The sequence below is a fragment of the Chanos chanos genome, chromosome 7 (assembly GCF_902362185.1).
Source record: "Chanos chanos chromosome 7, fChaCha1.1, whole genome shotgun sequence".
Lineage (NCBI taxonomy): Eukaryota > Metazoa > Chordata > Actinopteri > Gonorynchiformes > Chanidae > Chanos > Chanos chanos.
Window position 1 is genome coordinate 37,832,445 of NC_044501.1, and position 23,528 is coordinate 37,855,972.

Below are 23,528 nucleotides of genomic sequence, written 5' to 3' on the forward strand. Positions count from 1 at the left end.
TATTGGCTGTAACAAACAATGTGATCTCTATTGTCTTGTGACTGCTATCCCAGGTTTCCTGTAATTCTCTCTGACTGGTCAGTGAGACCACAGATAACCCTCCTTTACCAGACAAATGAATTTACTGCAGCCAACATCTAACACTATCCACAAACTCCAACACCATCAAGCAACGTGTTTTAGATACACAACCATTACACACTTGATTATTCATACTGTCTTTATTGCCCGTATTTCGGTGTGGGCATGACAAGAGACTGAGAGCTTTGTTGCAGTTTATTGCAAACGCATTACGTATCTCTTTGGTCAATTCTGTTCTCATTTAAAGGATTATCTGTACATTCATTTTCATTTTTTGCTCAGCTGTATTCTCATTTTAGGCAGAATTGGAGGCGATGCTCAATTTACGCTACGTTCTAGAATACACAGATATTCTGATTTATTTCCCGAGAATTTACTTCTTAGAATGTCTGACAACACTTTTCCAATACTTTTGAAACATTTAACAATGATTTGAAAAAATCCATTTCCTGATTAAAGTATTTGCGATGCCCTGCTGCATGTAATTTAAAGAGCCTAATAAAGTGATTTAGTTTGATTGACAGGAGTGATGATCAGTGGAGCTGCATTTTTGCCTCCTTCATGATAATAGAGACTGAAGTATGGATAGATTTTCCCTGTGAAAGACTGATCAGTGAAAGAGTAGATATGAGATATGGTCTCCGCATCATAAAAGGAGACCAGACCCTCCTCATAATCCACAAATACCCCCACCTTCTGGGGTTTCCGTTTCAGAGAGAGGAGGAAGTCAGTATCATCTCGAGCCTTATACTCATTCCCATTCCTCAGAGTGATAACCCAAAATCCATTCTTGGGCTTCCGCAATTTATGGTTCTTCTTGTCAATGGACTCACTGACCACTCCTAAACTCCAGTCAGTTTTCCCACTGACCTGCACCTCATAGTAAATCTCCTTGAGGAGAATCTCTCCACTCCAAGGAGAGCATGAACACTGTCATCAAACCTCTCTGGGTTGTCAGGGAGATTCTGTCGAACTTCTCCACATCTCACTTGTTTCCCATCATCAGACAGGATGAGGTAGGGATTTGCTGTATCAGGATTCAGAGTCACATCCACTGAGCAAAATACAGAAAATAATGATTTGTATTGTGTGTATTTATACTTATCTACTATAGATTACAATTCTATCTCAGTTTAGGTGATATCCATATACACATTTGTTTATTCACAAAAACCCAGTTTGTATTGTTAACCCCGTGTGGTTTGTAATGACAAGCAGACTAGTAAACTAATGCTTGTAGGTTTGAGTCCCGAACATGATGGTTCATTGTTGATATGTGTGTGTGAGTTAGACACTGAACCCCATGGTTACTCCAGAGGTGTGTGTGACATAGAAAGTAATAATCATAAAGTGCTTTGGTAAAGTATTACTTTCTGTGACATAGAAAGTAATAATCATACAGTCTGTCAGCTGTAGAACTGAAACTGCACCATTAGACATGTTTAAGTGGTAAGCTTTTATGTCCACTGTGGAAAATGTAGACAATACTGATTGTTTAGTACTGTCTGAACACTGAAGTGTTATCACTTCATATCAGAGGTGGTAAACGTAAAAGTAAAGGTACTCTTTCTAAAAAAAAGTACTCTGAGTAGAGTTAAACTGACAGACGATTTTGTAAAGTGTAGGTGAGTGACAATTTCACTCTTACTTAAGTGTTTTTCAGGAGGGATATTTTAACCCTACCCATAGTATTTATTCTTTAAGCAAAAATACTTCTACTTTTACTTTTGCCACCTCTGCTTCATATATAATGACTATGAAAGTTAATATCTGTTTGAATCTGACAGTTTCTGACAAAAACACTAAAGGCTCATTTACTATCTGTGAACTGTTGTTAACATAACACCTCACTCTAACACTCACAAGGTCACACGACCATAGTTCTCAAAAAAGAGAGAGAGAGAGAGAGAGAGAGAGAGAGACTCACCTGTATATTTTCTTCGTGTCCTGTTAAACTCTGAAAGAGAAAATGAACATTATGGGTGCTATGTATTTTGTGTCTATGATAAATGATCTTTTTAAACAGTTATAAGTGTGAGTCTTTTTGGTAAGTGCTGGGAAGATTAATAAAAACTCAAGGATATGAACAATAGGTATGTTCATTTCAGGTTCATTTCAAGTTTAGATCAAAATTTTGACTTGGAGAGATTCATCCATCCCATTTGTAATACATGTAATAAATGTGATGGCTGTACATGATCATGTTCACGAATATTCAAACATATCTTATTATACACATGCAGGACAAACATTCATATAATATGTACCTTGATCTTGAGTAGGCCCTGAGCAGTTTTAAGAATTATATTCGAATCCTGCAGTTTTACAACAAAATTTCTGTTTCCAAAAAGCCACTGACAATCCCAGATGATAACCAAATGTCTTATATTTGGAAATTATGCTCTCTCTCTCTCCTTGCACCTGGGGAGCATTGGGATTAAGTGCCTCGCTCAAGGGCACACAGCCATGGATGTTGGTCCTGGGAATTAAACCAGCAACCCTCCAGTCACAAGACAGGGTCTCTAACCTTTAGACCACGGCTGCCCAAAGCATAATGTTTACTTGTTTAGCAGATGCTTTTATCCAAAGCAACTTCCAAGACAATCAGAATACAGACCAGAGAAACAAAGGGTGACACCCAGCATGGACCAACAACCCTGATTTTTAGAGTTCCATGCTCTAATAACTGAGCCAGCCAGGCCCAAAGGAACTGATCCCGACGAGGATGGGATTCGAACCCACGCATGCAGAGCACAATGGATTAGCAGTCCATCGCCTTAACCACTCGGCCACCTCGTCACATTTACTCCTGTCTGTGAGGCATACCAACGTGGATACATGACCGTTGCCTTAACTGTGCGCTGGACAAGACAGAGTGGTTCTTTATGACTAGCTGAAGTTTTCTAGGCAAATCACTAGCCAGAACATACCTCTTATACCTCTTTCCTAAAACATTCTTTGACTGGACATTTACGTGACATGGCTTTGATTTGAATTTGATGTCTGAACAGCTGGCACCAGCAATGGAAATTCCAGTCATTCACCAATGACTCTCCAATAAAGTTCCAGACCAGGTTACCACATACAGTAGGAGGTGCTATAGCTTTTTTGTTGTAGAATTAAGTGATACATTTTTTCCTCTACTCTACAAAATTCTCACGACACATTCACTCACCATTCCTACAGTAATCCACTTAACAGATAAAATAACCGATACACTCATCTCCACAAACTAACACTCTGATCAGATATTTAGCTACCAAGTGCTTCAGTTTACTGAATGGACAACAGGAACCAGCTTTTTGTAATGATTAAACAATATATCATATTCTTTTGAAATGTTAAAGACATCAGTATGAACTGAAGCATCATTTTAGGATATCAGATCATGTATCAAGAAATCCCAAATAAGACAAGATGCAGACTCACCTTCTTGTATCTGCTCAGTATGTTCTGTAAATACACAATGAGAGCAATAACCGTGTTAATACCATTAGACATGGAACTGTCTGTCCTATGTACAACACATTCCTGAATCTATTCTTTCATTAAATGCATTAACCAGTCTTTTCCTCCTGTTTTTGTTAAAAATGCTCCTTTAAAATCCTCTTCCTCCCAATAAATCATCCAGCATACCAGAATATAAAAGCATTTTTGTGTATCTTGTATGTATCTAAAAATTACCTTTCATTCTGCGATAATAGAAATAAAGTCCAATTAATCCAATGATGATGACTAAAACTGCAACTGATATGCAAATAACAGCAGTTATCCAGGTATGAAAAATGCTCTCTGAAACAGAGATCAAATGTAAAAAAAATATTATTCATAAAAGAGAGGAAGAAAAATAAACAATCAAATAAATAAATACAGCCTTGGTTTCAGAGTGGAAATCAAGTCCACTCAAGTCTGTGTTATATTTGAATACCGAGGCACTAACTTGATATAACAATCTCTGTCTCCTTCATATGATCTCTCAGTATTACTCTGCAGTAGAACCTGTTGGTGTTACTGTCCTGTACAGTGACACGTTTTTTAACATGGAATCTTTCTGGGTCACTGAGTGTCTCTGTATCTTCAGCAGGGAGAAGGTTTCCATCACTGTCCAGCCACAGAACTTCAGGTTCAGGCCACCAGTCATTTGATTCACACAGTAGACTGACCCCTTTACCAATACTGTAGCCCTCCATAGAGATCACTGGCTTGGTTCCCACAACTATTAAGGGCAGAATATTTCAGAGCCATTGTTAGTTAAGGATGTAAAATGATGAGGAACAAAAACTATAATTATTTAGTTAGGAATGAAATGAACATGAATCTATAGTTATAAAAAGACAAAAGACTCCAGAGACATTTTTAGTAAAGACTACAAAAAATAATGAAGACATAAATCTAATGAGTATGCATGAAATAAGCAATGACTGTCACCTTCAACACTGACTTGGACAGTAACATCATCATGCCAGTTTTCTGACTGGATTAAACATTTGTATTCTCCCTCATCAGAGACTTTCACTATGAATAGTTTTAATGAAGTGTTGCCTTTCTGCAGTTCCTCTTTAAACAGTGATGTCCTCCCTCTGTAAGACTGAATTTGATCTTCATTCCTGTCAACACCATCTTTGTATAAATGCACCAGTGAGTCTGATGTATGGAGTTTAAACCACTCCACTCTCATGTCCACAGCACTGATGTTGGGTTTGAGAGAACAGGGCAGAATCAGATCTTCTCCAGCTCCAACAACAAGAGGACCATCTGGACCAACAACGTGAAACTGATCTGGAATGGAAGTACACTTTTCAGAAATGCAAATGTAACTCACCGATACAGTATCAAATGTGATTGAACACACTACTGTCACACTGGGAGAAATTAGCTGAAACACCATGGAACACAGGCCAAAGACATGCTAAAAACCTACATATTGAGATATAGGCGGTAACGGGGAACATATAGTGGCAAATCTGACTACACTGTGACTAGGGAACAATGCAGACAGGTCTGTACCTTGTCACCCAGTGCAGTGAAATCAAACTGATTGCAGAAAAACAGTTTTGAAAAATAGGAAACGTTTTCCCAGAGATCTCACAATCGAACAGTACAGACAGCTTGTCATACCATAAAGGAGAAAACAAACAGATACTCAGTACAGGTGGCAAAATGCATACTGTCCTATCATAGACTGTGCGTGGATGTTTGTTTTCTGTTCTGATCCTTTTTGGAAAGGTTAGTATTTGTTCTTTCCTTGCGAATTTTGTACTGAAAATGTTTTCACACTCTTTATATGCCAACTGTTCATTTCACTATACTGATCATCACACAGTCATGCTGTTTGAGTTGAAATAAATTAAAGAGAGATAGAGAGAGAGGGAGATGTATTAATGTCTCAGTGAAGGTTTTCTTACCTGATCTGGACAATGAGGCAAAATGAAGGAACAAGAGAATCACATAGAAGACAGACTTCATTCCTCAATATGTCCCATTCATCTCCCAGTTAAAAAAGGTATTCATTGTTGCGGATAAAATGAAAAACCAACACTTCTGAGGTCATTAATTCACAGGTATTATCTTTAGAGAAGTGCACTGGGGAGATATCCTCATTTTTAACTTCTCTCTCTCTCCTGCGACAGTTAAACCCGTCCAACCTGCTACTAGTCAGATAGGATAGTCAAACATGTGCAAACATGCACACAGTGGCAACCACTAAAGTACTGTGATGAGATGATGTGTCTTCTGTTCAGTCATGTCTGAAATGACTGTCTATCCTTTAGCTAAGGAAAAACTCCAGAACAAAGCTAGTCTGGATCTCCTGCCAACCAGGGACAAGCCTACAGAACGATTATGGACAAAAACATGTTTAACCACAACCTCTGTAAAATAACTAACAAAAGGGAGTGGTTGTCAGAGTTCAAGTATTTCCAAACCGTGAAGGAAGAAGAAGTGGGACTACACTGGTTCAGACAAGGCCTCAGAGTTACACTGGCTGTTTTCCCAGATCAGGATCAAGATGATATTTGCATTTTCAGTTTTACTGTGTTTGTTTAACATGTTGAATGAGGTAATGTGGTATCAACTTAGCATAACTGACATGTGATGATCATTGACAGGGTATGAGACATTGCCCTCACACCAAAAAATGAGACCAGACCCTTCACATAAACCACAAACATAACCCAAGACTTCTGTTTCAGAGACAGCAGGAAATAGAGAGCATCACAATACCCACTCCAATTTTTCCAAAACACAATGTGGTACCCATCCCCAAGGAACGAAATAATTTTCCCTTTCCTGCTTATAGCCACTCCTATAAGCTAACAAACACTAGGTTAAAGGCCTTGCTCAAGGACACATGTGCACAGAGAGCCATTATTCACAGGATGGCTTATTAACAGAGTCATTAGTCCTACAACTCTCCTCTCCTCTACACATCCTGACTGAGGTGCAACTTTAAATAACCTAGTTCTGACCTGAGGAGCTCATATGTTACTCATATGAACTGAAATCCCATGGAAAGTTCATTTTTTACATTTTCATTTGTTCTGACTTCAGAAAGTTGTTTTAAAGAAATTAAGAGGGAGCAAAGAGGAGGAGGAGAGAGGAAAGAACAGCCATTATTTCTCCTGCAACCTCAGTTCCTCACCTATGTTGTAATGTGTACCATGACAACCTGTCACCTGGAGGAGCAGCATTGTACTGAATTTTTAGGTGCATGGAGAACAGCGTCCAGTGAAAACACTAAGGAGGCATGGCTGGCTGCTACTTGACAAATAGCTCCTGCAGCTTATGGAAACCCATCAGCTGCAGCATAGAGGCAAGAGTGTGTGGAAAAGAAAGGAGGAGAGTGTGCTGAAACAGTTATAGATTGATATCTCTGCCCACTTCCCCAGACCGTACTGAGTTGCTGTTGGAGACGACTGCTACCAGTTAAGTGGACCAGAGGAGGGAGAGTTGGAAGGCCAGCTCTGGGTGCAGGGTCTCTTTCTGGTTCCCCAGCCTGTTGCTGAGCAGCCACTATAAGCGCCTGCTACCAGCTGTAGCTGTTTCCATCTGCCACAGGAAGCGACCGCTGTTAGATGCCAGTTAGGCAGGAGACCCTGGCTCATATCCTGGCCCAAGTGTCTTAAAGCTGAGACTTAAAGCCAAGTGTCTTAAAGCTGAGACTTAAAGCCAAGTGTCTTAAAGCTGAGACTTAAAGCCAAGTGTCTTAAAGACTGTGTCGTCTTCTTGCGTCCACACCATCTTTGTACAAATGCACCAGTGAGTCTGATGTATGGAGTCTAGACCACTCCACTGTCATGTCCACAGCACTGATGCTGGGTTTGAGAGAACAGGGCAGAATCACATCTTCACCAGCTCCAACAACCAGAGGACCATCTGGACCAACAACCTGAAACCGATCTGGAATCATAAAGAGAGTGTTCATAAATACATGTGTCATATAAAATCATAAGTAAGTGAGGCAGTTGTCCTCACTTCTGACCTTAATAAAGAACAGTATGATGCTTTAGCACAGGGGTCTCAAACTCCGGTCCTGGCGGGCCGGGGTCCTGCTGATTTTTGTTTTCACCTCTTAGTTATCTGTTGATTTTCAATTTGAAAACAGGTGTGGACACTCTTCAGCCAATCAGAGATTCTATTTAGTTGATCTACAAGAAAAACAGCAGGACCCCGGCCCTCCAGGACTGGAGTTTGAGACCCCTGCTTTAGCACCTCTCTCTCGCTCTCTCGGTCTCTCGCTCTCTCTCACACACACACACTCACACATACACACACACTCACATACACACACACACACACACACACACACACACACACACACACACACACATAGAGGCATGGAAAAGGACATTAAAGCCTGCATCCAGAGTTTTAAGAAGTGACAGCATAGATACTATTTCAGAGAGACGTGAGAGGTGCCCTCAGCCAGTCCCGTCCAGTCCAGACCTTTGTAGAATCTACCCTGGACACTCTGTCAGCCACACTTCCTGGCCCTTGGTGCATAGCCCAAAATCTGTGCTGGTGATACTGGAGCCTAAAACAGACTTTGTGTCTTTTTCTCAAAGGCAATGCTAGCTCCTTTCTATCCATTCAGCATTTAGGGGTCTTTACTTCCCCTATATAGATGTCTAACAATCTGTTCAAAGCCTGGAATCAATAAGTTGGTAGTAAGACATCGTGTTACTCAGACATGTACAGTGTATATAGTGATACACAATGCTTTTGGATGGCGTCACAATATTGTTGTTCTGAGTCTGTGCGTCCTTTCTTGTGACTGGTGTATCACACAGTTAATCTTGGGGCAGTAAATGGTCATTCCCTGTCATTGATTGGTTTATTCTGATTTCTTCATCTCACGTTGATCAATCTCACTTGCACAGACATGTGAAATCAGTCTGTATATTCCCCAAACCCAACACCAGTCTTCCATGGCAAACACATTACACCTACATTCAGGAGTCTTTGGCTCTGTTATACACACCCTAATGAAAAAAATAGGGTTATTATAGATTATGGTCTCATAAAGTTGTGTCTGACAACAATCCATAACAAAAATTAGTGGATATACAGATTAGTGATTATACACTACACCAACATACAACGGTGGGGCCCCCTGACGTCTGTCTGTAGAGTAACACTGGACTGCTAGTCGGTCTTCACTCTCTCTCTGACTGGCTCTCCTCTCCTGCTTTGTCTGACACTGGGAAAAATGTTTTAAAGATTTTTGCTACCTCTGGTAAATATACAAAATAGACCCCCCCCCCCCCCATCAAAAAAAAAACAACAAAAAAACCCTTCACTTGATTTGAAGGAAGCAGCTGGAGTTATGGGAGACCTCAGGCCAACAGGCACCTTTACTGAATATAAATTTCCTGCTTTGACAAGATACATCTTATTGTACTGTCAAACTGTTGTCCAGACACAAGGATGAATTTAACATATCTGTTGTCAATGTATACTATATATAGGTGCAGATGCTATCTAACAAACAGAAAAAAAAATCAAGTTAATCACATGAATTAAAATATATAATAAAAAAACACAAAAGAAAAAAGCAAGAGGCTTTCATAGTTGTGGCCTAAAAAATGTAAAGATTTACAGACTGTATAACAATTTCAAAGATCACACAAAACAAGCAGACACATAGACTCTCTCTCTCTCTCTCTCTCTCTCTCTCTCTCTCTCTCTCTCTCACTGAGACATCACTGAAAAATCAGCTCAAGGACGCCTGTCTGCCTTTCCTTCTCTTGCAGTTGCTGTTTCTGGCCACTGGGGGGAAAGCATATACGTTGAGCAAAGCTTAAATGTCTGTGACCTAACATGACCTCTACACTAGGTAAGAAACGATTACTCCTGGAAGCCTCATTTGGCTCAGTAAAATGCAAGAAAATTTACATTTCAACTTATTTCTTTATTTTTAGAATAAATTTAAAACTGACTAAGAGAACATTTTAGGAGAAGACTGGTTCATTTACGGACTTGAGGCATTATTTTAAGCAAGTGATCTAAGTGAACTATTTGCTCACTGTTTCAATTGCTGAAGATGACCAAGGATTCACCTGCTATTCAAACATATGAATCAAGAGTCTATATTTCTAATATTCATGAGACAGGAAGCAGACACAGTGTCAGTAATATGATAAAAACTACATGATGTGTCTATGCTTTAGTTAACAGGTTCAGTAACATGGCATCAGCAGGGCTTCCTTGGTGTGAAGTATGATTTTTACACTTGTTCTGTGTTCTTAGACCACAGGGCTTGGAAGAAAACTGAAAAGGAGGAGCGGTATGTGTATGTTTATGTGCGAGTACGTTATGTGTGTGTGTGTGTGTGTGTGTACCATGTATTGGTATCTTTCTGGGGACCAAAACTCCCCGGTAACATAGCATAATCTGAAAAGCGTGCTTGGTAGGGACCAAATGCTGATCCCCACAAAGAGAAGAATGTTTTTTTCTAAACTATACAGTTGTTACTTGTAAAACAAAAAGTGACAAAACATTTCTTTGGTTAAGGTTACGGTTAAGTTTAGGGTTATGGATAAGTTGATATTGTTTAGTTACAGGATAATAGGAGTCGATAGGAAGTCCTCACTAGGATATCAATACAAACATGTGTGTGTGTGTGTGTGTGTGTGTGTGTTTGTGTGCGTGTGTGTGTGTGTGTGTGTGTGTGTGTGTGTGTGTGTGTGTGTTTATTAGTGTGAGTGAATGTGAGTGTCATTGTCAGCCACTCATTGCATCTACCATCTATGGGAAGAAAACCCCTCTGTATCTCCTGCACCTGGTATGAGACAGCAGTATGGAGTAGGAGACTCTCTCTCTCTCTCTCTCTCTCTCTCTCTCTCTCTCTCTCTCTCTCTCTCTCTCTCTCTCTCCTGTCAGTTTTTTCTCCTGGACCCTATGCTATTTGTCAAAACACAAGCAAAATAAATTGAGAAAATTAAACAATGTCAATGAATTAATAGGTTAAGACAGAGGTACATGAAAAAGAGAAGGAAACAGCAGCAGAGGTATCTGTCTTCGTCAGATTAATGTCTCTTAAATTGATTAAATATTGTGTGATTTATTACCATTTATTACTAAAGAATTGATTATCTGCATTTTTGATATATGTGTTTAAGCGTCACTCACCTGGTATTTTAGTCTAAAGCCTTAGGAAGTGATATTAAACTCTCTGACGTTGAGAGTTTATTGGCGGCCGTCTCTTCCCTCACAGTTTGCGTCTATACAGTCGTGTATTTCCTCTCCTCACATGGACGTGTCTTCAGATCTTGAGAGGAGGAGTCCTGTTCAGCAGCACTGATCTTAAAGATTTGATCAATTTGGAGAAAAACTAAACGCCTGTCTCTGATTTGTCCCTGTAGCTGTTTGATGATTTGTGGTCGTTTCTCTAATAAGGTAAGAGTGAGTGTAATTGGTGGTTGTGGTGAGGGTGCTGTCTCTAGGGGAGTTGAAAGTGCACAGATACTTCAGTCACTCTGGGAGATCAGAGGTGAAGGTTCTTCTCTGTGCTGAGCTGTTCAAACAGAGTGTTGTCTGGGGCAGAGAGAGAGAGAGATGGAGAGCTGCCTGTGGATCATTTTTCTCTTTTCCATCATTAAGGTCATCACAGCTGGTAAGTGCAGGTTCATGGTCAAAAGGTCAAGTGATCATTATAAAGGAGTCTGTGTAGTGTAGAGACAGAATTAAAGAAAATATGTTTAAGATGTAATAAATGATTAAGAGAGAGACTGAATCCTTTCATTGTAATTGTAATGAGTTTTATGGAAATATTTACAGATGTAGCACAGTATTGAGACATTCACAGCAGTAAAATTAAAGATTGTTGGTTGATATTTAGATGTGAAGTATTTATCTAGTCGGAAAATGATCCATGGCTGGAAATCACTTGAATGTTACACTGAGACAATTCCTTGCACACAAAATAAATACTGTTAAATGCACTTAACTCAGTTTGAAACAGAATCTTGTAAAATATATGCAAAAGATTTAAAAAACAAATTCTACAGAATATTTCTGTCTCTTTGCACTCTCTCTCGCTGTCTCTCTCTCTCTCTCTCCCTCTTTCTGTCTCTCTCTGTCAGCTCCAGACAGTGTGAGGCTGGTGAATGGTGGTAAGCGCTGTGCTGGGAGAGTGGAGGTTCTTCATGAGGGACAGTGGGGCACGGTTTGTTCTTTTTACTGGGATATTACTGATGCTGCAGTGGTGTGTAGAGAGCTGGACTGTGGGGAGGCTGTAGCAGTATTGTATAATGCTCATTTTGGAGAGGGATCAGGACCAATCTGGATGGAAAATGTGGCCTGCAGTGGGTCAGAGTCTACACTGAAGAACTGTACATCAGCAGGATGGGGCAAACATAACTGTCTTCATTCTGAAGATGCTGGAGTCATCTGCTCAGGTAGACTGGACAAAACTTTACTATATAATTACATGGATACACTGACATGCCAACTCAGTAGACAAGCACATTTATTTTGTATCTTAATCTTAACTCTGTGGCTCACGCTGTCGGTCTGCAGCTAATAGTTTTCTAAAATCGCTGAGCACTCAGAGTTTTCACCAGGTGAAACACTGACCCTGGCAAAACACACACAAAAGAAAAAAACCTTAAATCGATCATAGGAAGCATAAGTAAATGCATGCATTTTTTTTAAATGTCTTTAATTCAAATGTAAAAACAAAACAATAAAATAAAACAATAAAATAAAATAAAAATAATTCGATTAGTAATAGTGACAGAACATTTTGCATCATTAGATAAATGAGAATTAAATTGAATATTTACAAATTTCCCCTTACTAAAGCAGAGAAAACAACCAGTTAAGACAGAGAATCACTCATTCAAAAATGTCATTATTTTTGTGCTGTTATTATAATTTTCTGATGGCTGAAGAACAGCACTGCTTGATATTACAGAGTAATGAAGAATAATGAGAAAATAATTAGAAAATGGGTCCATTCATGTATCACACACCACTTGCAGACGTGTTGAAATACTGATGCATTTGTTGTTGGCGTGAGAGCAGAAGCAGTCCACTTACAAAGACGCCAATTTTAAATTATAAATTGATGCTAATTTCAAGTTTTTCGGAGAGGCTCCCACCACTGCCTACTACAGTTCACACTCTCCTGCACCTGTTCTGTGGTTAAACCACAGGCATTGGAAGAAATTGGTTTCGGCCTCTCTCTATCTCTCTCTCTCTCTCTCTCTCTCTCTCTCTCTCTCCCTCTCTCTCTCTCTCTCTCTCTCTCTCTCTCTCCCTCTCTCTCTCTCTCTCTCTCTCTCTCTCTCTCTCTCCCTCTCTCTCTCTCTCTCTCTCTCTTTCTCTCTCTCCCTCTCTCTCTCTCTCTCTCTCTCTCTCTCTCTCTCTCTCTATCTATCGCTCTCTCTCTCTCTCATTTACGAGTTTCAGCTTGAGATACAGATATATACTGAAATAAGCGTTTTTTTTTTTCAACTTCCAAGTTGAAAATGAGGGCTGTGCCATATAGAGTCATACAAGGGGGTTGATTTTTGGTAAAACGAGCATAATTACCATACATGCCACTAATGGAGAGGGGAAAATGAATCCAGTGCTTAAGGTCGGTACCAGTTGTTTTTATAAATAGACTGATCACTGTAAATTTCAATAAGTTAACTTAATTTAAGAAAAAAAGGAAACTCATTACCCTGAATTAATCATAAAATCAATCTTGTTTTAAGTTTGAATGACTTTATATTTTTAGATAACCTACACTTTCGCAGTGAATAATACATACTTGACACGGAAAATCATTTTCAACTTGTTTTAGCCAACTTAGCAATACTCATTATTTATTAGTTTACAAAGCTTACACAGCAAGTATTCTTAACACCATGGATTTAGTAACTAGTTTCAGATGAACTGACAGTACTTCATGCTCTGCAGTAGAACATACTGTAACAGAAGTCAGGACCGCAAGTTAAGCAATAATCCATTTGAACAAATTCAGTTTATTGCAAGTTTCTCAAACACCACTGCCTTAGTCACACAGCAATTGATACGTCAGATTGAACTTAAAGTAACTGCACCACTGCTAGATAGCCATGTGCACGAGTCAGCTTCCAAATGGTGACACACGTTTAAGTTATTGCCCGAGTAGATAAACTGCAGATAACAAGCACACACACATACCATCATTTTTTAAGCAAGCAAAGTCGTTAACAACACAACTGCTCAACAGAATTCCACTCCCCGTATGCCCTGTACAAGCTAGGAAGGAAACAGCAACAGAACTCTGTTCCAGTACTGTCAAATATGTTAAAGAAACTTAAATGGCAAAGTCAGTCTAGACTGAGCTGTAATTCATTTAAAGCTAATCTGTTTCATATGCCTTCTACTTCTGTGTGCAGTTTGATTTTCTGAACACGTGATAGGATGATCCATTGTGTGCAAGTCAAAACAGCTATAGCTCACTGACCACCAATATTTCAAGTGATGCAAACTTGAAAAAATGAAGTGAGTCAGTATTCTTACCCCCAAAATAAATAAAAACTTCATGTAAATTAGTAAAATGAATGACTGGTGAAAAAAAATGAGCAAGGTTTGCTTGTTTCTTTCAGCAAGGACATTTATTAGCTTTTGTGGTGATGGGGGTAGAATAACTCTGACAGCTTAGTAGTGATGTTTAATATTTCATGTCCTCAGCAGTGAAATGGAGCATGGTTTTTGAACTCCACCATCCAAATAGTGGATATAGTTAAAAATAGTTGACAAATAGTTAAGTTAGAGCAGAATAGTCACTCATTCATAATTTACAAAATCAGTTATCAGTTTAACTCTACTTAGAGTACTTTTTTTTTTTTAGCAAGAGTATGTCTGCTTTTTCCCTGAGATGTTATATTTAGTTTGATTTACCGAATGGTTACATCAGACCCTATCACTCTATTCCCAGAGGAAAATATTTTAAAACAGCACAGCTTAAAACATCTCACAAAAGGTATACAATTGTCTTAAATATTCTCACCAGTTCAAGGCGGTTTATAAGCTGGTGTACTGAAGCACTTGTGAAGTAAAATGATTCCAACATGACAAAGGCAATACATTTGTCTTTTTGCTGCATACTTTCCTACCAGTAAATTTATACTGCAACACCCTATTTGAGAGTTTGGAAAAAAAATGTCCTCAAAATATTTCCAAAACACTTCTGTAGGTAGAGATTTCTGGACATTGAAACTATAGTTTTTTTTTTTTATTTGGCTTGGGTCTTTTTTGGATCTATAATGGTTGAAAAGCAAAATGCGCTTTTCCAACAACAAAGGTTCCAAAAAAATATTTGGAGGACAGTTCTTTATGAAGTTCTTTTCAGAAGATTCAAAGAAGACATTACTGGGCAGACTGATGGTTTGTAGTATATGTTCCAGTTTTTGTCAAATGGTTGCGCTAAGTGATATCATATAGATCATATAGTTCTACCATTAGAGACAGGGGAGAAGGCAGATATGAGGATACTATGTGAGCTTCTTTTTTTGTACCTCAGAATTAGTGAAACATTTAACAACCTGTAATAATAACCGTATTACAAAATATGAAGTCTCACCTCCAGTTGCTGCCCAGCAACACGAAAATTTTTAAGACCCACTTTAAAATTGTAGATTTCATGTCATTTTAACAAACTGTATTTAAGGATTTAGACTAAAATACGACAATTATCTCCATTAAATGTGAAAGCAATTTCTTCTAATTACATTTGTAAAATGAAGTTATTGTGTATTTTGAATTGACAGGTCATGTGACCAGACTAGTTGATGGATTTAACTTGTGTTCTGGGAGACTAGAGCTTCTACGTGGAAACCAGTGGGGCACGGTGTGTGATGCTGCCTTTGACCAGCAGGATGCAGAGGTTGTGTGTCGAGAGCTGGGCTGTGGGGCTCCTGGAGAAATTCTGGGAGGAGCAGCTTTTGGCAGAGGGGAGGGCCATGTGTTGTCAGATGAGTTTCAGTGTGGAGGAAATGAATCAGAGATTTTCCTTTGTCCAAAATTACCTTCACAAAAACAAAACTGTTCTCACAATAATGATGTGGGGCTTACATGCACGGGTAAAGTTTTTGATTTTCCCTCACCTTTAAGTAAATCATCATAAATGTTTGAAAATGTAACATTTTACTGTAGAAACTTCAGAAGACTTTATACTTTAAACCTGCAAGAATATGACTATGACCGTAATGGATGACTTTTCGTGCACAGCTTACACAGAGTTCAAACTGGTTGGAGGCCCTGACTCCTGTGCTGGTCGAGTTGAGCTACGGTACCTGGATGAGTGGGGCATGGTGTGTGATGCATCATGGGACATGAGAGCTGCCAGTGTCCTCTGTAGACAGCTGAATTGTGGGAGTGCTCTGGGCATCGTGGGATTAGACCATTTTGGAGAGAGGAGTGGCCAGATTTGGTCTGATGTGTTTGATTGCCAGGGGAATGAGACACACCTGTCAGAATGTGTCATCTCCTCATGGAGTCGAGATTCATGTTCTCATGAACAGGATGTTGGAGTCATCTGTTCTGGTGAGCTTACATAGTTGAATGGTGATGTGTTTACTACAATCTTTAATGGATACATGATTTTTAAACGCTAATCACAATCAATGTATTATGATAATAAATCACTGAAATGGTGGAAGTTTTTGATAAATACATGCTCTTCATTTTAGATTCCACAAAGTCTCTTCAGGATGGCATGCTGCGGACCATTGGAGAGAGAGAATGTGAGGGAGAAGTTGAGCTTTATTACCGTAAGGACTGGAGGAGAGTTCTGTTCAACTCTTTTGGTTTTCCTGAAGCCTCTGTGGTCTGCAGACAGTTGGGTTGTGGCTCTGCTGTAAAGTTCTGGAGCTCCCATCCATCCAGCATCAAAGGCACTGAAGTGTGTCTGACAGATTTTTCATGCTCTGGTAATGAAGCTCATGTATATCAGTGCAGAATCATTGCTGGCACAGTCTGCAGTCACAGTGAATATCCGTCAGTCATCTGCTCTGGTGAGACACTCATGTAATCTAAAATGATAGATCTAATATGGCCTTTTTGAAGTCTGTCAAAATATGCGTCAAAATGCTATAAAATAATTACACTATTGAAGTCTGCCTTTTTTTTAATGTATGTCTCTGCTTGTTTGTAGACTCAGGTCCCAGGTCCCTCAGGCTGGTGGGTTCTGGGAGTGACTGTGCAGGGAGACTGGAGATTTTCCACAAAAACTCATGGGGAACAGTGTGTGATGATTCCTGGGATATTGAAGATGCCCAGGTTGTGTGCAGGCAGCTCCAGTGTGGAGAGGCCCTGAGTGTCCCAGTTCCAGCCTGGTTTGGTCCTGGAACTGGACCCATATGGCTGGATGAGGTGGAGTGCCTGGGGAACGAGACGTCCCTGCTGAGTTGTTCTTCAAAGAGATGGGGACAACATGACTGTGGACACAGTGAAGATGTGGGAGTGGTGTGTTCAGGTATTCAGTCATGGAGAGACCTTTGTATTAACCATTTGCACGCAACCATAACTTTATTACTCTGAAGATAAATGTGCTGGTAAAGACTTAACTGGTGCACACCACTTCTTTTGTGAAAAAATATTTTACTTATAATGACGTGTTTGTTTTTGTTTTCAAGGATGCATAAACATAAATCATACATTTTTCAAAGATGTATGTACTCTTTTCTTCACATGGTGTTAGTTTCAGCTGATCATAGATTAGATCCACAGAATTGTTATTATTAATCTACTGGATTATTGATAGCATGGACGAAACTGAAAAACGTGCCTCAGAACCTATGTTGATTTTCATAACTGGGATTAGCACTTTGCTGCAAAAGTTACCTTTTTCTATTTTAGAGATAAGTTTCAGACCACAGCTTGGACTCAACACTATAAGACAGTCTTAACGATGACACTTTGTTTTCTCAGAGTTCAAAGAGGTCAGACTTACTGAAGGCTGCTCAGGGAACCTGGAGGTATTTTATAATGGGACCTGGGGTAATGTCTGCATGAACCAGATGGACTCAGACACAGCCTCTTTAATCTGCCAAGAGCTGAACTGTGGAAAGAGTGGCAGTGTTGACTGGGCCAGACCAAGAGTGGCTTCAGCTCCAAACTGGCTTGATTCAATGAAATGCAGACCACATGACGTCACTCTGTGGCAGTGTCCATCTTCACCCTGGGGTCAGAATGAATGCACTGATGTGGAAGTGGCTCAAATGACCTGTTCAGGTGAGACAGCATTGTATTCTATGGTTGCATTTTATTTTTTCTCACCTGTAAAATATGTTGTTTTTGTACCTCTAGTGAAGATGAGGAGCATTTCAAAACATGTAGATGAGTGGATTGAATTATTTTTTCATTTTAAAGAAAAATTATGAATGTTTTTTTTAAATAACAAACTGAAGTGGACATCATGTATCTTCTGTTATTTATGCAGAAGAAAAAAGTTCCAGCCCACGAAGTCATTTGACATGTTCAGCATCTACAGCCCAGAGGCCATGTTCAGGTGGGAGAACTTGAAAATTATTCAAATTATATTTCTGCCCTTTTTCATGAAAATGTTTTTATTGACATTACTTAACAAAGGAGATAATCTTGTCCTACTTAATTTACAATTGAAATGCATGGCATGACATGAGTGTAGGTTTAAAAAATGAAATCAGTGAAATGAAGTAAGAGATTACTTCAGTGTTGTAGAACAAAATAAAATGAATTTGCCATCAAACAGCTGATGAGTGACAGTCTCAGTATAGCAGAGGGATTTATGACAAATCCACTGTGAGAGATCCAGCCAGTTGGAGTACAAGTGAAAAATGGACATATTTGCTCTGCAGTTCCATGCTTCGTTCAGTGTAAAACATGAATATCATTTCTATGAGAGCATAATGAGCAATGGCTTTGAATATTCTAATAGTTTATGGGAATACTTAGCAGTTTGTGTTTTGAACATTTGTTTTCTAGACCGTCTACCCCTCAGGCTGATGGGAGGAGAGGGCCAGTGCTCTGGGAGGCTGGAGGTTTATCATAACGGTACCTGGGGCTCAGTCTGTGATGATCTGTGGGACATGAGGGATGCTCAGGTGGTGTGCAGGCAGCTGGGCTGTGGTCAGGCACTGAGGACTGATGGGAGTGTTGTCTCTGGTCATGGAGAGGACACTGTGTGGCTGAGTAGAGTGGAGTGCAGAGGCAGTGAGTTCCAGCTGTGGGACTGCTCTCTCTCCCTGAAGAACCACACTGACTGTTCCAAAGAGAGACACGCCAAGGTCACCTGTACAGGTTTGAGAGAGGGATTTTGATCTACTTATACACAGTCAAATATATTATGTTTATTCATGTAGAAATACTACTTACCACTATTATACTATCTTTTAAACTTTTGTGCCTGTGCCTGTGCCAGTTGTTTTCAAACTGATTAATTCATATTTGGTTATTATGGATAATGCCATTCATTTCAACTATAACCACATTAAACCATGCATCACTAAAGCATACATTTCATATTAAAAATTGAAGAAACTGAATTAAATTCAACACTGATGATCTACTGCAATCTTTCACTTTTTACAGATCAATCCTCTGAACCTCCGACTACCACAGGTGAATGTCATTGTTATGAGCTGTAAATTTAAGATGAATATTGCCATCATTAAAATGTGATAGCAAAGTGATCCAGTGTCATTGCAGTTACAATAAAATTCATACACAAGCTTTTCATGGTTTTTTTGTGTTTCTAGGGAAAGTAATGACATCTACCGGTTCCTTACCAACATCAGGTAATGTGATCACCTGTGTGTTCTCCTTTCTCCACTCTTGTTTTCTTAAAAAGCAATATCTGGTGAACCCAAAAAACTTCCTTGAGCTTTGTTTGCTTAAAATAATCTCCTTGCATCCATAGTACAAAATATAACTATGTGAATGATTACATTTTCTAACCCAGTAGCTTTTTTAGCCAGGTGTTGGGGTATCACGTTAAAATGATAGATAAATGTTTAGGTTCAGTATATTGTGGTGTGATTTTTGTTTAATTGTTTTTTCTCATGTCTCTAACAGTTCAGTGATGAATAAATCTTCAAAGTGCTGTGGTATATTTTTCTGTATTTTTTTCTTGTGTCTCCAACAGTTGTTACCAGACGGACCACGACCTCAAAGACTCTGTCTCCAGTTCCACGTCATTCTGTTCCCTTGGCGGTTTTCCTGGTTCTAGGAACACTGCTCCTACTGCTGGTGGTGCTTCTGGTTGTGATGTTTTATCAGAACAGAGCAATGAGGAGAGGTAGGAGAAACTTTGAGGTCTGGAGACATCGAGTTTTTGCAAAATGTCTTTTAACGTGAACAGAGAGCAGGAGCAAAAAGCTCTCTGCTTTATCTCTGCTACTGTCTTCACATGCTCCAAATATGAAATATGATCCATTGTTTTTTGTCTTCTCTCACTCAGCCCTTTCCAAGAGGAAACACATGACTGTGTCTGAAGTGGTCTATGAGGAGATTCATGACAGATTCATCACTAAAAGAACCAGTAACACTGCTCAGAGTGGTGAGTGAAACATCTCTCTATTTTAAATTTCCAAACATAAGATTTCAGAAGATGTCTTACAAGAGACAGTCAGAGACTGCCTGATCAGCATAGGGCTATTGGAATGTATAAAGCAATGCATCCGGCCACAGCTAGGCTAATGCATACACATCCAGTGGTGCCTTGTTATTCTTGAGACAGAATAACAGAATAATAATTTCTCCTAGATCATTGCTTTAATTACACTTGGAGAAAAGACTCAAATATGAAGGTTGGCTGTACTCACATACAGTAGCCACTCAGTTAAATTTCTCTGTTTTTCGCAGAAGAAAAATGTGGGTGTTTTGATGATGAGAAAACTATTGGTGATCTGACACATGAGTGTATGTTCTGAATGGAGTGAAAATTTCTGTATTTTCACAAAGGGGGAAATGAGGAGGAGGTTACACCAGAGGATTATGATGATGTCAGGTCTGTTGGAGATGTTCAGCAAAATCTTCAGAGTGAGTATGTTCACACATATGTTTGTCTTTTACATTTCTGAGTGTTTTTGTAGCAAATGAGATGTTATCATCATCTTGGGGGGAAAGTCCCAAGTTATCTGACTGGTTAACGGGGACTTTTATATTTAGTCCTCTTGTTGAATGAGGTTGGAAAGGTTCACCCTTGTTAACGTAGCGCCCTGTTTTATCAATTACCTCAAATTTCAGTTCAGCTCAACTTTATTTGCTGTATTTGTTGATTACATTTTGAAATCCTCTGAGTAAATTAAATGAGTGGATTGTGTGTGTGAAAATATTCAACATTGAGCCCATAGAAAAGACCAGAGAGAATTTTTATTTTAGGCAGGTTATAGTTTTGCTAAATAATTTGAAGTAACTGACAACTTCTCATCAAATTTTAAAGTAAAAGTGAGGGAATAAACCAGAATCCAAATTTATTGAAACTCTGAAATTAAGGCATTCATTCTGAATTAAGATTCTCTACCAGAAACCAGAGATCTTGATTAAGTCCCTGGCAAGGCCTCGGATAAAAAATACGTCACTGCTGATTTCAATAAATAATCCATCTATAAAAACTATCCAGCATTAATTTATTATCATGGTCTGTTATTTATTTATTTATTTGCACTACAGAGGACTGTCTGTGAAAAGGTCTGTCTGTGAAAGGGCCAAGTGTTTTTTAGTAGTCAAAAAGAACTAGCATAAATCAGATGCTTACTGACTTGCGATACAAGAGAAACAAATATGTGAAATAAAAATGGCACTTTTTTAGTTAATTTATGATTCACTGTCTGCTGAAGAGGAACCAAAGAAATAAAATCAAACTATCTGCACCATGCTGAGCATCACATTCTTTTGCATCGCATCATATGGCATTGAATCGCGGTGTGAATCAAATCATGTCAAATCATGCTTCATATGTATCTTTAATGTACCGGATTGTTGGAAATTCATCGAGATGTGTATCGCATCGGCCTCAGTGATGGAGATGCACACGCCCACTACAGATACAAATGATAAAAAAGCATCATGATCAGTTTTGGATTTGTTCTAATAGCTGATGTATTTTTCAAAAAACAAAATACCACATTATACAATATAACTTCTTTATTATACTCTCTCAGACTGATTAATCAACAGGGAGGATCAGGGCCCCTGATAAAATTCTGTTTATAGTCAAACTGAGTAAGCAGCATTATTTTCAGAAACAACAAATTTCAAATGTTGCCTCTCCCTACTCCACTAGAGATGGAATATGAAAATGTGGTGGAAGAAGCTCTCAAAGGCGAGAGAAAACTCTCTGAAGATTACGTCAACACAACCGAAGCGGCCAAATAAGAGAAAGGAAGTTAGCTGACAACAGAATCTGCATAAAAAAATCATAATTTGTAGGAAGACAAGAACTGAGCTGTGTAGGAGATATAATGTTGTACTGTTAATACACTGTAATACTGCAGTCTTTTTCTCTCTCTCCTTTTTCTTCTCAGGGAATAAACAGCTTGATTATATAAAAAATAAAATCATTTTTAACTTGCTTATGGCATTTATTGTAGATTTAATGTTTATCTTAATATGACAATTGCTGTAGTGCCTATTCAGTCATTAATTTTGCTCTGGTCATTATGAATTTGCCACATCTTGACAGTTACATTACTTACTATATCATTTACAAGTACTCTTATTATTTAGTTCATGCTTTTAAAATGATCACTTAAGCACTATGTGACGTTGCTTTACATCATAACCTTCAGCATAAATATCTTTTTGTCAGTGCATAAAATTCAATAAAGAGTTTTCATGTGGATGCCTTTATGAATCAGGTGTTTGAGTTGATGTGAAATCTATATTTCCTTAGAAATTGCTGATTATGCTTAAGTGATTGCTTACCAGTCTAAACATTGAATATTTAGGGTTCAAATGTAAACAGTCATTTGATGAATTTTCTGCAAATGCAATCTTTAATTAATTTTGTGCCAATATTTGAGGTCTCTACCATTAATGGACAAGAGGTTATAAAGAATAAAACAAGGCGTGGTAGCATTTTGGGGTCATTTTCACAGGGCCAAAATGGTATGTGGGGTGGCTGGCAGGAACATGAAAATGTATGTGGAAATAGCTTAAGGTCTGGTCATTCAGTGTACAAAATACCAATGTCCTTCCATGCTCCCTTCATAGATATACACACAGAGCTGAAAGCATTGTTTTACCTTTAGGAAAAAAAAAATTCCATTATGAAGAAGCTTATTATTTCTACTTATGCTTGTCCCAGCCTCTGAAATATATATTTGAGTAAAGAAAAACATGTTTTCTATAGGTTCATTTTACTATAGGTCATTAATGCTCGCTAGTTTCTTGACTATCAGGGCCTCATTACAGAAGAAGGCATTAACTTTGATAGATGCTATATTCAATGGAGTGGTTAAATTTTATATCCCATGTTTAAAAAAGAATAAGATACTCAGTAAAAGAAAAATCAAATAACGCTATTGAAAACAATGTTCAATGTGGCAAATTATGTACTAAAAATTACATGAGATGTAATAACATGTAATAACATATAACTTGCATAGCAGGACTGAATTGGGCACGTGCTTGGTGTTTCCTTGATAAGTGGAATCCCTATGTTCCATTATCCAATGATTCATGGAGATACTGTGGCAAAAAAAATATAATCCTGAAATGGACGTTTTTCTTCCATAGGTAAAATATCTCCCAAATCTGTGTCTATTTTGTATGAAGGAAGAATGGAAGGACATTGGCACTTTGTACCCTCAATAACTTTACATCAGGGAATTTCCATGTACTGTCACGCCCTGTCCCTTTCTGTCCTTCTTTGTTTCTTTAGTTCCTCTTGTTGTTTCCCCCTCTAGTGGTCACGTGTTTCTTTGATCTTCATGATTGACATCATATTGGTGCAAAAATGTAGGTTTCTAGTACCCTCCATGTCACCC

At 38.7% G+C, this 23,528-nt stretch overlaps 2 protein-coding genes and 1 non-coding gene across 3 annotated transcripts in view; 1 reads left to right on the forward strand and 2 right to left on the reverse strand.

Annotated features, from left to right (window-relative positions):
• Positions 1-923: 923 nt before the first annotated feature.
• LOC115816334 (butyrophilin subfamily 1 member A1-like) lies at positions 924-8,082 on the reverse strand. The gene is made up of 7 exons (XM_030779289.1): positions 8,026-8,082; positions 7,318-7,468; positions 4,510-4,860; positions 4,022-4,297; positions 3,766-3,873; positions 3,511-3,534; positions 924-1,108 (listed from the first exon to the last, which is right to left on the reverse strand). The coding sequence occupies exons 1-7, from the start codon at positions 8,080-8,082 to the stop codon at positions 924-926; spliced, it is 1,152 nt and encodes a 383-aa protein (XP_030635149.1).
• Positions 2,799-2,880, reverse strand: trnas-gcu (transfer RNA serine (anticodon GCU)). The gene has a single exon. It is a non-coding gene; the product is annotated as a tRNA-Ser (tRNA).
• A 1,317-nt stretch (positions 8,083-9,399) lies between the features above and the next one.
• Positions 9,400-23,528, forward strand: part of LOC115816335 (scavenger receptor cysteine-rich type 1 protein M130-like) — a 29,403-nt gene continuing 15,274 nt past the window's right edge. The window contains exons 1-14 of the mRNA XM_030779290.1: positions 9,400-9,415; positions 9,829-9,887; positions 11,798-11,978; positions 15,327-15,638; positions 15,787-16,101; positions 16,248-16,584; positions 16,725-17,032; positions 17,488-17,790; positions 17,999-18,067; positions 18,523-18,837; positions 19,682-19,834; positions 19,997-20,095; positions 20,500-20,577; positions 21,824-21,888. Of these exons, the coding sequence (XP_030635150.1) occupies positions 9,400-9,415; positions 9,829-9,887; positions 11,798-11,978; positions 15,327-15,638; positions 15,787-16,101; positions 16,248-16,584; positions 16,725-17,032; positions 17,488-17,790; positions 17,999-18,067; positions 18,523-18,837; positions 19,682-19,834; positions 19,997-20,095; positions 20,500-20,577; positions 21,824-21,888 (2,610 nt within the window). The remainder of the gene's footprint in view (positions 9,416-9,828; positions 9,888-11,797; positions 11,979-15,326; positions 15,639-15,786; positions 16,102-16,247; positions 16,585-16,724; positions 17,033-17,487; positions 17,791-17,998; positions 18,068-18,522; positions 18,838-19,681; positions 19,835-19,996; positions 20,096-20,499; positions 20,578-21,823; positions 21,889-23,528) is intronic.

Bases quoted from the DNA above. Each gene is read 5' to 3' on its own strand.
- LOC115816334 (XM_030779289.1), bottom strand. From the start codon at position 8,082: ATGCACCAAGGGCCAGGAAGTGTGGCTGACAGAGTGTCCAGGGTAGAT. The intron at 7,469-8,025 runs GTCTGGACTGGA...GATCGGTTTCAG, and splicing joins CCAGGGTAGATTCTACAAAG to GTTGTTGGTCCAGATGGTCC. The intron at 3,874-4,021 runs GTTAGTGCCTCG...TCTCTGTTTCAG, and splicing joins GACAGAGATTGTTATATCAA to AGAGCATTTTTCATACCTGG.